Here is a 14,644-nt window from a genome sequence, read left to right as displayed (position 1 = left end):
GGGTCTGACTTGCTTTGTTTTACATGAGAATCCCCAGTTCCATCCACTTCGCTAAAATACCAAAGTTCTTTATGAATGAACCAAACTACATTGTTTATGTACATCACATTTCTTTATCTGTTCATATGTTGATGGACGTATGGTCTGATTCCTCAATTTGGGTATTGTGAATAAGGTTACGATAGAGCCAGTGAGATGGCTCAGTGGGTAAAGGTGTTTACTGCCGAGCTGAGCCTGGTGCCCTGAGTTCAGTCCCTGTGTTTCATATGGTGGAAGGAGAGACTTGATTCCCAGTAGTTGGTCTCTGACCTTCACACATACACTGTGGCACACTTAAATCTATATACCTATACATGTACATATAAAATAAATAAGATTTTAAATTTCAATAAAATGGTGCTGAAATAAACACATGTGTAGGTTGTCTGTGATATGCTGACTTAGATTCCTTTGTATATTTATACCCAGGGTGGTATAGTCTGATCATATTATAGTTCTATTTTCAGTCTCTTGAGGAATCGCCATACAGATTTCCATAGTGGCCGTACAGATTCCCATTCCCATTAGCAGTTAGATGGATTCCTCCCTTGGTGTATACTCCCTGGTATCAGCTGTTTGTTTTCTTGCTTACAGCCATTCTGGCTGCGGTAAAATAAGACTCTCACTGAAGTTTTGTGTTTCCCTGGTTGTTGAGGATGCTGAACTTTTCTAAGTATCTTTTGGCCATTTGTACTTTTGAAAACTGTCTAATCAATTCATTGACCATTTGTTGATTGTATTAGCATTACTGTTCCTGTGTGCTTGCTTTTCTGCATTAATCCTCTGTTGGATGTATAGCTGGGAAAGATTTTTTTTTCTCATTTTGTAGGCTCTTTACTCTGTTAAGTGCTTTGTTGTGCAGAAACTTTATAATGTCATGCAGTCCTACTCATCAGAAAGTCCTTGCCTAGTCCTATGCCTTAAAGTGGTTCTCATCTGTTTTTGTAGAGGGTGAGAGATAGGAATCACCTTTGACCGTTTTCCAGGTGGAGACTCAGTTTCTCCAGCACTATTAAAGAGACTGCCTTTTCTCCAGTGTGTGCTTTTGACTTCTTTGTCAAAGTCAGGGGCCACAGCTGACGGGTGTGTTTCTGGGTTCTCTGTTGTATTCTATTGGTCTGCGTGTCTGTTAACAAAGTGCTCTATAGTAATAAGAGGTTTGATGGGCTGTCTTTGGTGTAGAAATTAGACATCTTGATGATCAGATACTCTGAGTATGAAGCATACATGCAAACTGCAGAGTATTTTGCTTTCTTTGAGGCATTTTAATAACATGGGCATTAGACTTTTATATACATAATGATTATTACAAAGAATATAGATGCTGATTATTTTAATTCACAGTATTTCAGTGAATTACATGCAAAATATAAATTAGTTGTGTTTTTTTAAATTCGTGTTAAGAGGTCTGTTTAAAGAGTGATTAAGGTCACTTAATTGCCACTTGATTGGCAATACTGCATTACCTTTGTTAATAGTTAATGTCACCCATTTCTTTATTGGGTCCTTGTTCTCTCTTCCTATCACTAAGCTACTTCTTACTTATTTAAAAATTAATTTCTGAGTATGGTGCAATAGACCTGTAATCCCATCATTCATGAGGTTGAGATGCAAAGATCATGAATTCAAGGCTAGCCTGGCCTACATATGGAGACCATATTCAAGCAAAAGGTCTCATTATCAGTTCTGTGTGGTAGCTTCTATTTTTTCCTGTTTATAGATCAAGAAACAGGTATAGAGAATTAACTAATTGGTATGTCATAAAGTATGTAAGTATTTATTACAGCTAGAATTTGATGCCTTGAACTCCAAGAGGCTATATTCTCTATGTTGTACTGTTATTGTCAAGACTTTCTAATTCCTTTTCAAACATAGATTACTTCTCCCGTCCCAAACCATAAAATAGCAAAGGGACGGGGGGAGTTTTTGTATAGCTGCTCCATTTTTATTGCAGAGTCCAGATTTTTATAAATCTTTTTAAGCTAGTTGCAGCCCCAGCAGTACTCAGTTACACACATATTTCATAAACTATTAACATTATTTTAACTAGAAAGTTGTATAAAGAGAATTTACTCATTTGGACTTACTGTTTCTTGCTTTGTTTAAACAAGAGAAAAGTCGTTTTTTTATGTGAGTTTCAGAGTTAAATACATAATTGTTTAAAAAAAAAAAAAGATCAGATACTGAAGGAGGCAAGAAAACTTGGAGAATAGCCAGGTGGTGGTGGTGGTGGTGGTGGTGGTGGTGGTGGTGGTGGTGGTGGTGGTGGTGGTGGTGGTGGTGCACGCCTTTAATCCCAGCTCTTGGGAGGCAGAGGCAGGCGGATCTCTGTGAGTTCGAGGCCAGCCTGGCCTACAGAGCAAGATCTAGGAAAGGCGCAAAGCTACACAGAGAAACCCTGTTTGAAGAATGAGAAGGAAGGGAGGGAGGGAGGGAGGGAGGGAGGAAGGAAGGAAGGAAGGAAGGAAGGAAGGAAGGGAAGAAAAGAAAACTAGGAGAAAAGGAATAATGGAGAAAACAACTTAGATTTAAAATTGCCATATCACTGAAAAATATGTGTTGAAATTGATCAAGAAAATGGAAAACGTACCAACCAACTCAGTGTCAACTTCTAACTTGGAACTAATCCAGAGATAATTCCTCTTGTGCTTTATGTAGACCTTCATTAAGCCTTCCTAAATTCTTTCTACTATGCTGTATTTGACAGTGATTTTATATAGAAGTGCAGGTTTAATTATGATGATGGCTATATATTTAATAGCAGAAACATTAAATATTTGATCAGATGATATTGTTATAAATATAAATAGCTATTACATAGATTGACATGTGCTACAGAAATAACTAGGATAAGTTCCTGGTCTCTAAGAGTTAGGAATTGCTAGAAGACATACAGCATATAGAGCTGTAATAACTAAATCCATACTGCTTTGACTAAGCTGTAGATCAACAGATTTCCTAGGAGAGTAGAAGATAATCAAGATTCATATTGATTTGTAAGACCTACTGTTGTTTAAGTTGAGAGTAAAGTTAAGGTATTTCTCAATTTATATGTATCAGTTGGAATCCATTGTCTTTTATTCAAAATCCACAAAGTTTCAAAATCATAAATTAGCCACAAAACTCCATTTGAAATTACCTTTGGTAGATACTCTGGATCAAAACTAAAATGAGATACTTTTTCAAGCAATCGTATTTTGCTCTAGAAATATTGATGTGTTTAATAACTGTTTGCTGGTCTGGATTCTATTGAGTGATGTTAGCCATTGCTTATGAGCTTGGGAGAAAAAAAATTAAATTCTAAAAAATTCAGCTCCAAGATTTTTGGATGTGATCGAGTCTCTACTTGTAGATCACTATTAAAAAGAAATAAATTTGCCATTGTAAGGTTGTTATTGTTTTTCCCTAGTTACACATTTCTTGAAGAAAAGTATTTAACTTGTCTGTATCTTTACTATTGTGGACCTACTAAAGCAAAACGAAATAAAGGCCCTTAAGTTTGACTTTCTTTTTCTTTTTTTTTTTTTTTTTTTCAAGACAGGGTTTCTTTGTGTAGCTTTGGAGCCTGTCCTGGAACTCACTCTGTAGCCCAGGCTAGCCTCGAACTCACAAAGATGCGCCTGCCTCTGCCTCCCGAGTGTTGGAGTTAAAGGCGTCCGCCACCAGCGCCTGGCTTGCTTTTTAAATGAAACTGTTAAAATCTTTTTTTAAAATCATCCCTAAAACAAAATATAGTTGTTTTCATGGGCCCTGCTTTTTAAGAATTGGTTGTTTTTCCCCCTAGTTGTAGAAAGTGTATTTGTCTAGGGGAATTTTAACTGGTTATAGCATGTTTTCTTAGTGTATTTAGAAGTGATGTTAGTATTATGAACAATGGTAAATTTTTGTAAATACAATGGACAGCAGGAGAAACATTTAGTGTTAATAAAACTTTTCCTTTCAACTCTGTTGTATTGTATTGACTGGTAGGATTTGCAGTTGGATGTGCCAGAGTGATGGAGTTAAAACTCCCTGAAATGCTAGAATAGGTTTATGTTGTTCAGTTAAGAATCACAGAAGGTGAGCATGGAGGCACACATCTGTAATCCCAGTATTTGGGAAGTAGAGGTAGGAGATTAGGAGTTCACGATTTTCCCTGGCTATGTAGTAAGTTCAAGGCCAGTCTGGCCTGCATGAGATCCTGTCTTTTAAAAAAAAAATGCAGAATAAATTCTGAGGGATAACGAGTTTACTTTAGACTTCAACTGTATTTTGTAAGATTTAAAATGTATTATATGATTGAATTAATTCAATCTATTTCCTGCTCTTCGTATCTGACTCTACTAAGTATTTGTTACCAGATGTCTTTTAATCTAGTACCAGCCTAATCCAAAATGGAGTAGCCACGGACTGTAGTTTAATTTGACCCCTACTCATCTGAATGTTCACTCTCTGTAAAGCTCTAACAGTAGTTCACTAGAGGAAAGGGGAAGCAGGGACCGCTTTTCTAAAGTGTCTGAGATGGAAAGTATACAGAACTTTATTTTAGAGTTAACTCTCTCCTTTGTAAAACTTACCAGTGACATACTTGAAGATATTTTTATTGTGTTTGTATTACAAAGGTAACACAGAACATTTATCAAGAATACAACTAAAATGCATTTGGACACTATTAGATACTTGAATTTGACTACTTTAAAATAATAGGTGGCGGGGGCTGGAGAGATGGCTCAGAGGTTAAGAGCACCGACTGCTCTTCCAGAGGCCCTGAGTTCAATTCCCAGCAACCACATGGTGGCTCACAACCATCTGTAATGAGATCTGGCGCCCTCCTCTGTATACATAGTAAATAAATAAATCTTTAAAAATAATAATAATAGGTGGCTCACCGGGTAAGAACATTTGTTGCTCTTGCAGAGAACCCAGGCTTAGTTCCCAGCAACCACATAATGGCTCACAACCTTCTGTAACTCCCAATTCCTGGGGATCTGACACCCTCTTCTGACCTCTGTAGGCACCAGGCATGCATGCGTACACCAGGTAAAAGCTAAATTCACATAAAATAAATAAATCTAAAAACTTTTAGTAATGAATATACATTTCTTTATAAGTAGAAAAGGATTTGATTAATGTGTGGTCACTATCTTCCTTGAAAAAGTCTTAAGTGATGGCTTAATCATATCAGAACACTGCAGTCTATAGGATAAACATTTGTGCCAGGCGGTGGTGGTGCACGCCTTTAATCCCAGCACTCGGGAGGCAGAGGCAGGTGGATCTCTGTGAGTTCCAGGCCAGCCTGGTCTCCAAAGCGAGTTCCAGGAAAGGCACAAAGCTACACAGAGAAACCCTGTCTCGAAAAACCAAAAAAAAAAAAACAAACAAACAAAAAAAACCATTTGTGCTAGTAGCATTGTTCTGAGCTGTTTTACAGAATATAGGTGCTACATTATTGAATTAGAACTGCAAAGGAAATTGTAGCAGGCAACATAGAATTACCAGGCCTGGGATCAGACCAAAAGACTAAGGTTAACACTTCCTCTTTTGAAATATACCCTGAAAACTGTAGTAACTGAGGACCAGGGAGGGGAAGGAGAGGGAGAACTAGCTTGCTTTCAGTAATACTAGCACATTTTAACCTTGGGCCTAACTGTTTTGAAGAGAGACATGCCCATCTACTGACTATTTCTTATAGTACTTGAGGCTTCTTTGAGAGATTTTCCTGTCACTAGGACTTAATCTTGCTTAAAAGGTTAAAGCAAAACAAAAAAATACCTTAACATTAGGGAAAGTTTCCAAGACAAATTTGAGTCAGACCTGGAGTCCCAGCTACACAGGAGGCCAAAGCTGGGATTACTAAATTTCTTTTGAAAACAAGACAGAAAAAGTCTGTAAAAATGCTTAAGCATGTGATAGAAGGACTTTGTTTTGGCTGCTTGTGGATATTTTAATGTTTTCTTAGCTGTGGTACCTGCATGTCAGAGAAGCTCTTTCTGTTTGATACTCAGACAAATTATAAAGAACAGGAAAGAGGCAATCTCAGCCTTATAGCAATGAACTTGTGTATTCTGGTCATTTCTCTGTAAGGCTGCTGTTCACCATGGGAACAGGGAGCATTATTATGTATTTATATAACACCCGTAACAGAGTCTGGTACCTTTTAATATATCAAACTAAACTCAAAAGCTAATCTGCATTTATCTCCCACCAATGTCAATAAACACAGGTTTTCTGGTTTGCACTGTGTGGTTATAGGGATTAACCCTAAGGCCTGCCTCACACATACAAAGCAAGCCTCTCCAGCTGTGCTGTGGCTCCTCCCAGATCCACCTCTACCTCCTGCCTTACCTTCAGTTCTACGGCCTCTATAGTTTTTTCTCATTATAAACATTTATTTTAACAGTTCAATCCAGTAAAATATTTTATTTGTAAATCTCAGGTGAAAGTAAGATCAAGCAAGTACCATCCAAGAGCAACATCTCATTCCCTGATTCCTCAAAGAAGTGCTTTGTGTGTGTGTGTGTGTGTGTGTGTGTGTGTGTGTGTGTGTGTGTATAAATGGTATTCAGGGTAGACCCATGTTCATATGATGGTATCCTTTGTCTGGACCTCAGCTCTGAAGACAGTTTTTAAAGGATCGCTATAGAATGGATGTTTTTGAGTTTGTGAAAAAAAACAAAGGAAAAGGTTATTAATTTGAAATATATAAAACTACTTAGATTTAAAAATTGGAAAATGAGAGTCCGCCAGCACCCGATTGGACTAAGAGTAACATGGAACTGAAAACTCACCTGGCCATTGGAGGCAAGAAGTTTGCATCTAGTGGGTTTAGTATCATGGTGTCTGCTTCTCAGAACTGTCAGACTTTCATTACATCAGTCATCAAATTCCTACGCCAACACAATTTTGACTGTCTGAACCTGGACTGGCAGTACCCTGGGTCTGGTGGACGCCAGTCTAAGGACAAGTATCTCTTTACTCTCCTGGTGAAGGAAATGCATGAAGATTTTGAGAATGAACCCTTAGATGAACACAAGACCAAGCTGTTAATCACTTCCACAGGCGCTGGTATCATCTCCATCATTGAGTCTGGCTATAACATCCCTGACCTGTCACAGTCCCTTGATTACATTCAGGTCATGACGTACGATCTCCATAGCTACAAGGATGGCTATACAAGAGAAAATAGTCCCCTCTACAAAGGTCCAAATGACCAGGGCAATAGTGACTGCCTCAATGTGGACTGTATCATGACTTGCAGGAAGAACCATGGGGCTGATCCTAAGAAGTTCATTGTTGGATTCTCCACATGTAGACAAACCTTCACCTCGAGTGACCCCTCTGAGCCTGGAATTCATGCCCATACCATTAGTGCTGGACAACCAGGGAAGTACATAGACAAAACAGGACTATGGCTCTACTATGAGATTTGCAGCTTCCTGATTTACGGAGCCACTGAGCTGGAATGCCCCTCAGGAAGTACCCTATGCTTTTAGGACCACAGAATGGGTTCGGGCTATGATAATGTCAAGTGCTTCCAGATGAAGTTGTAAGGCGTCTTATCGTGAGGAGCTTTAGCCTGTAATTGGTCCTCAAATCGTGAGAATAAATGCAAGATCAGCAGCTCTGGGGCAGTGGGTTCTCTGTCAGCCTCCTGTAGAAAATATCAAAAGTAGCTTCTGCCTCCTGCCTGAATTGAATCACACACCAGCACAATTGTATGTAATGCATACCAACATCTGTGATGCAACCAGGCATGGTCTTCACCTTTTACCTTTGTCCAAGCTCTGAACATACTTCCATGCTTCTTTTAAAGCTTCCTATTTTCCTGCCTAGCTTTTAAAAATAAAATTCATGTTCAAATCGAAAATAAAATAAAATTGGAAAAATAATATCTTATTTTCTGTGTCTTGAAGAAACGGGTGACCTAGTTTAGGTGATGGTCTAGGGTATAGTTTGATATAGTAAAGCTGATCTTTAGTGAAAAAAAAGACTCAAGTTGGGTTTCCCAGGAAGCTGATGTCATCAAGACAAATGAGGTGGTGTAGAGTAGCTGTGTCTTTGGCACAGACAAGGGAGAAATAGTGGTGGACTAGTAAGCATCCCACTGAAATATCTAAAAGGACATACCATGCTTTACAAGAAGTTAATGGTTGCCTTTTAGAACTATTTACCACTTTGCAAAAATTGTACTACATACTTTATTTCCAGATTTTCATCTAAACATCATTGTAGGCTTGAAACTTGAATATTAATATGTCACTTTATAGATGAGGAAATTAAACAGAGAAATTATTCTGGATTCTAAGTCATATCAGTCTGATTTCAAAGCTTGTTCATAGAAATTGAGTTTCATCAATACTATTGTGTCTTCCATAAAGAAATTGGCTATGGAGAGTTAGAATTTTTAGTAGTAGAAAGTTACAGTGTCCTCTGACTTTCTTAGGCTCTATAGTTACAAATTAGTAATAAATACTATATTGACATAATTAATAAAATTCACATTGAAATAGTACTAGAAATTGTTCGTGTATTTTTATCATTCATCACAAAAATGCATACACTTTTGGAACTTCCTTATAAATACCTACTGCTGATCTTTTTCAAATCAGACACTACTAATAAAATTTTATATTTGAAGCTGTATGATTGAATAGTCTTTAGTACCTATTAAGAGCCTGTAAACATTTAGCTCTTCTGTCTTTCAATTATTAGGAAACTGCTTTTATATTCATATAACTAGGAAAATATCGTAGATCAATTAAATTTTGTAACATTTGTTTTAGTAAAACAAGACAAATATAATTCATGAATTGGCCACCTCTCAGAACTAGAGGAGGATGAAAAAATTACTCCAGCAATGCAATTAGACAGAATTTGGAAGATGGATGTAAAGCATAGGAAACAACTTAATTGACTACATCTTAGTTCATCAGTCTTCATCAGTTACAGCTTAATTCATTGACTAGAAGGCCATCTACAGCCAGCCAGAGCTGGGTGGGACTAAGCTATAGGTTGTTTTACTTTGTTAAGCCCAAATCCATTGTGAATGCTTAAGAATAGTAAATTCAGTGTTGAAGAAGTAGCTGCAGGACAATGATTTGGACTGAGTAAGCCAGATGCCAAGTCCATGAATAGTTGCCCCCCTTAAAAGGTAATATTACCTAGAAGTATCTTGAAAGAAATGAAGTCTGGTCTAGTCCTGAAGGCTGAGAGGCACCAAGTAGCTATGAAAACATTTTGATGAAAAGAGAAACACCTTGTGTAAGGGAAGAGGCACTAGTTATAAGAAGGAAATAGGATTGTGTGGTTGTAAATTCCAAGTGTTATTTAAAGAAGTTTGAATGCTTTTTCTGTAAGCTAGCATTTGCAAAATAAATACATCAAGTGGCACCCAGGTTAAGATTTGTGATTTTAATCAGTACTTATTTGAATGAGAGTTTAAAAACTAGCTGGCACCTCACACCTGGGATTTAATAGATACAGCTTACTCTCTAACTAAATGTATTTGATTAAACATATGTTAAGGGAATGGTTTTGCTGACAGTTATTTGTGTCTTTCTATAGACATATGTAGACATTAATATAGTGATATATATATATATAAATTTTCTTGTCTCTCATATGAGCTCAATAGCCATTAGATGCTGTTACTGTATTCACCTGATATGTGAGAAATCAGAGACACACAGCAATTTTCACAACTGCTAAGAGGTGGATTTAAATCCAGGAAAGCTAACTTAAGAACTTATGTGGTCATCTTTTGTACTTTGGGAAACACTGCAAATACTGAATGGTAGAAAAACTGTGAGGGTGGTAAATGTTCAACTTAAACTTGTGAAATACTGCTTTAGGGAGAGAAGACAAAGCTTTGAGCAGTTCGTGGAATTCTACTTTGAATGTAGCAGTTAATGTATAAGTTGAAATGATGCTAGTGTTCAGAATGTATTTTTTAAGTGAGTTGAGGAGGTCGGCTTAAATTTGGGAAGATCAGTCATTAGGTTCTACAGTTCCAGGCTGGTAGAAAGTCACTGGATGGTGGTCGCTGCTGCTGTCATTGTATTGTGGGATTTTTTTGTTTTTTCTTTGATAGTAGGAGAAGTGAAGAAAAAGGTATTAGGATGTAAGAGCCATATACAAAGAGAATGGAAAATAAAGGTTTTGAACATAGAAAATTGGGAAAGAGTTCAGCTAGCTTCCAAGATAAAAGCATGGTGAGATGCCATTTAATAGGTAGATAGTAAGGTAAGAGACTCACCTAGTAGATGGACTCTTACAGTAAAAGTATAATTTGAGAGGTTAGTGAGAATGTTCAATGGCTAGTTAGTATTTTAAATGCTTAGTAAGCTGCTCATCGGTGGCTAGGGATACACTTTCAGAAGTTTCTCCTTGATGGAAGGCTACTGTGAGTATTAATAATATAGGCCCAGAGCACATTTTTTTAAAAAAAAAAAAAGTGTCAGTATATAATTAGAAAATTGTTTCATTTAGACCCGGTGAGTAATACATACATTATTCATTCTAGATACTATTTTTTGATTCCCAAATTACATTTAAATTTTATGTAGAAATATGTCTAAACTCTTACATATGCCATTATCATTTGAAAGAGTTACATTCTGTTGAGTCTATTTGTTTCTGTTGTTGTTGTTTTGTTTTTTGTTTTGATGTTTTTAAAATGAATGAGCAACTGACTAAGCCTGGACATGAGTAGTCCTGCCTCCCATCCATAATGTGTGGTAACTGTCCACATACTAAGAATAACGTAGTGTGTGATAGCAGTTTGTTTCTGTTCCGGTTTGCAGTTCAGAGTGCAGTGATGGGGAATGGTCTGCTTCTCTGCCTCACCGATTTTCTGGCACAGAAAAAGACCAGTCCTCAAGTGACGAGAGCTGGGAGACTCTGCCAGGAAAAGATGAGAATGAACCTGAGCTACAGAGTGATAGTAGTGGCCCTGAAGAGGAGAACCAAGAACTGTCTCTTCAGGAGGGGTATGTGTAACAGGGAGATTCATTTTTTTAAATGTGTATTATGCAAGAATGGCATGCATCACATTCAAATGTTGCTGTACATTAATTACATTTATAAGCCCATGTTGAACAAATAAATTGCCTTTACATGGTGCTTTGGTATTTAATAGGGAACAATTTTAAATACTAGCAATTTCAGTATTTTTCTGAAGATATAATGTGTGTTTTCATGTTTCTTTATAAAGGAAATTTGAGCATTTAAAACAGTGGTTTTCAGCCTTCCTAATGCTGCAGCCCTCTAATATAGTTCCTCGTGATATGATGACCCCCAACCATTATTTTCGTTGCTACTTCATAACTATATTTTTGCTGCTGTTATGAGCCATAACCTAAATATTTTTAGAGATGGGGAATCACAGCCTGCAGGTTGAGAACTGCTGATTTAAAAGGTCATTTTGGCTAAGTTAGGATTATTTGAATTAATGTTGCCCATTGCCATACACTGAAGAGACTTGGGAGAACAATCTGCCTCGAGGTAAATCAGCATGGTAAATTACACTTAGCATGTCATGGTAGTTTAAGTGATTCACTCACAGAATGGAGGCAGTTAGTTGCAAATGAAGTTTTAATATATTTTTATCTAGCTTGATTGGATAGTATTTCCAGAACATCAAGGTCTATAGTAAACATGTCTGACTATACCTTGAATGGAAATAGCCTTAATCTAGGAGTTCTCAAACTTAACTGGTGAAAAGCCAAATAAATATTGTTGGTTTTGTGTGCCAGTCAGTGTTGCACTTCTCATGTGTTCTGTTGTATCATACAAGCAGCATAGGTAATATGTAAAGGAATTGGTATAGCTGTGTTTCCAAAAACAAAAAACAAAAAAACAAAAGGAATGGCAGGCTAGAAAGAACCTGTGGCTCTCAGCTCCCCAATCCTTGTTCTAGTAGTTCATCAGTAAAAAAGCTTGAAATCTTTTCCCCTACCCCTCATGTGTATGTCTCTGTGTGTGTCTGTGTCTGTTTAGAAGCTGTTGTGAATGTAACTTTCTCCTTGATTTACTTCTAAGCAAGTTCATTTATTGCTATATAGAAACTACTGATTTTTTATGTTTTTTTTTTTTTCCTATTCTTCTACTTTGTTTAGTATTTACTGAATCTTTGAGCTTTCTGGGAGAATCTTTTGGGTCTTTTAAGAATAGAAACATACTGTCTGCAAACAGAAGCAATTTGGTTTCCTTCCTATTTGTATTCCTTTCATTTGTTTCTCTGCCTTACTGATCTAGGTAAGACTTAAAAAGCACTGTATTGAATAAGAGTAGAGTCAACACTCTCATCTTGTTCCTAAATTTAGAGGAAAACATTTTTCAATCTCATTAAGGAATAACAACTTTTTAATTTATTTTATGGGATTCTACCAAGAACACTGAATTTTAAGTCTTTTCAGTGGGAAGATTAAAGCAAAATCATTTTGACCTGTTAAACATAGGAATTTTTGTTTAGCTAGACTTCTTGATATTTACCTATCCTTATATTTTAAAAATAAACCAAACGTGATCATGTAATCATGGTTTAATGATGAATTGTTTGCTATTATTTTGCATAAGATGTAACTGTTGAGATCTTTAAGTAAGCATGGTTTCTAGATTTAGATTTCACTATCAGTTTGATACTTATTTTCCTTTAAAAAATAATGTTTTTCTTTTTTTCTGTACTCTGCCTCTGTTAAAATAGATTATTTATCTGGTAAATGTTGTTAGCATTGGGTGATGAAACACCATCTAACCATTTAATTATAAGGCAGTGTTTTGATTATTTAAATTTTTATAATGACAAATTGTTTCAATTTTTAGCTTCTAATAGGATAAGTTCATAAGTTATATTTTTAGGCTAATATTGACATTTGTACTTTTTGAACTGTGTAAATTTCTAGCTTGGTATTATATAAAAGCATTTAGGTAGGAAAGGTACATAATAAGAAAAATAAAAGCATTAATTCCAGATTGTTTGCTGCAGAGAGAGTAAGACAGTAAGTAATGAGACAAATGGTAGCTAACAGAAAACTATCATTAGAGTGGTCAGGAGGATGCCTCAGAAATTGACACCCTCCCCACCCCGGAGACAGAGTTGCTCTGTGTAGCCCTGGCTGTCCTAGAACTAGACCAGGCTGGCCTTGAACTTACAGAGATCCACCTGCCTCTGCCTCCTAAGTGCTGAGATTAAAGCTGTGCTCACCACCACCACTGCAGCCAGCAGAGCAGCAGTGAGCTTTTTAAATGGAGAATTAACTGATCTCATAGGCCATTTAAAGAGATTATTTTGTGCAGATTAATTGGAAATGGACTGGAGTTTTTAAAAGGAGAATGAATTGTTCTGATTAGTGGATACTTCTGAGTTTTAGAAAACAAGCTTTATGGCTAAGTATATAACTCTGTGAGAGAGTACTTGCTAGCATCCATAAAATCCTGGGTTTGATTATCAGCTCAGGCCCTCTCCCTCCAAAAAAAAAAAAAAACACTCAAAGTTTGAGAATATTTTGAAGTTTCAAATAATAAAATAGATTGTTGGATGAGGAAAAATGAGCAACAGTTATGACTTAGGTTTTCACTTTGGTCACCAAATAGATGGACAGACAGCTCTAGGAGAGCTAGGAAATAGGAACTTACTTGCAAGTGTTAATTGTCCATTAGGCACTATAGATGACAGATAACTAGATATAGTTTGAAGTTTAAGAGGATGTTCTTCCTTGAAGTTGAATACCAAGACACGTAAGAATAAATAAAGTACATTTCGGGATATTAGCTGTTTTCATCAACATCATTCTTTAATGTAATGTAATGTACCTGGTAATTTTGCGTTGCTCCAAGTGTGGCAGGGATAGAGCTCAACATTGGACACCATTAATTTTTAAATGGCTGGGAGAGGTCTATAGTATTAGTTAGCATTGTGTTGCATGTGTATAGTAACATTCTAAGGATAATTGCTACAATGAAGAAAATAAAACCATGTGTATTAGGGACTGGAAATGTAGCCCAGTGGCAGAATGCTTCCTGGTATGCACAAGATACTAGGTTTTGTCCCCAGTACCAGGGAGAAAGGAATTGAAGCATAAAAAAGAACGTTAAAATCCACCCAAAAAGAAAAACACAGAAAAGGAGAAAAAAAAAGAGTAAAAAGATAGGCTACAGAAATAGTTCTTGCAATTACTAGTTGCAAATATATATATAAGTTGATTGATCTTTGTTTTGATAAGGTAACGCTTATCAGAATTTTAAAAGCTGAAAAGAGACACATTTAAAGTATAAAACTAGCCGGGCAGTGGTGGCGCATGCCTTTAATCCCAGCACTTGGGAGGCAGAGGCAGGCGGATCTCTATGAGTTCGAGGCCAGCCTGGGCTACAGAGTGAGTTCCAGGAAAGGCGCAAAGCAACACAGAGAAACCCTGTCTCGAAAAACCAAAAATAAATCATTTAATTATTTAATTGATTGATTGATTGATTGATTGACTAATTAAAGTATAAATATATAGAAAGATTAAAAGAGAAATACAATATTTCAGGCAAACACTAACCAGAATATAACTATAACAGTTACATTAACATTTACAAAACAAACTTAAAGATTGAAAAAAATGTAATTAGAGGCTGGAGAGATGGC

General features: G+C 36.6%; 1 protein-coding gene and 1 pseudogene across 4 annotated transcripts in view; both read left to right on the top strand.

Annotated features, from left to right (window-relative positions):
• The window catches only part of Pja2 (praja ring finger ubiquitin ligase 2), a 49,654-nt gene that overhangs the window by 22,118 nt on the left and 12,892 nt on the right, over positions 1 to 14,644 (top strand). For 2 of the 4 annotated variants that reach the window (XM_028873995.2, XM_028873994.2), the window contains one exon: positions 10,821 to 11,006. The exons of the other annotated variants lie outside the window; for them this stretch is intronic. In XM_028873995.2, the coding sequence (XP_028729828.1) occupies positions 10,821 to 11,006 (186 nt within the window). The remainder of the gene's footprint in view (positions 1 to 10,820; positions 11,007 to 14,644) is intronic. 4 annotated transcript variants of the gene reach the window in all.
• On the top strand, positions 5,368 to 9,449 carry LOC114696326 (annotated as a pseudogene).

Source organism: Peromyscus leucopus, chromosome 13 (assembly GCF_004664715.2).
Source record: "Peromyscus leucopus breed LL Stock chromosome 13, UCI_PerLeu_2.1, whole genome shotgun sequence".
Classification (NCBI taxonomy): Eukaryota; Metazoa; Chordata; class Mammalia; order Rodentia; family Cricetidae; genus Peromyscus; species Peromyscus leucopus.
Note: the sequence above shows the minus strand (reverse complement) of the source record. Positions and strands in the feature narration are given on the sequence as shown.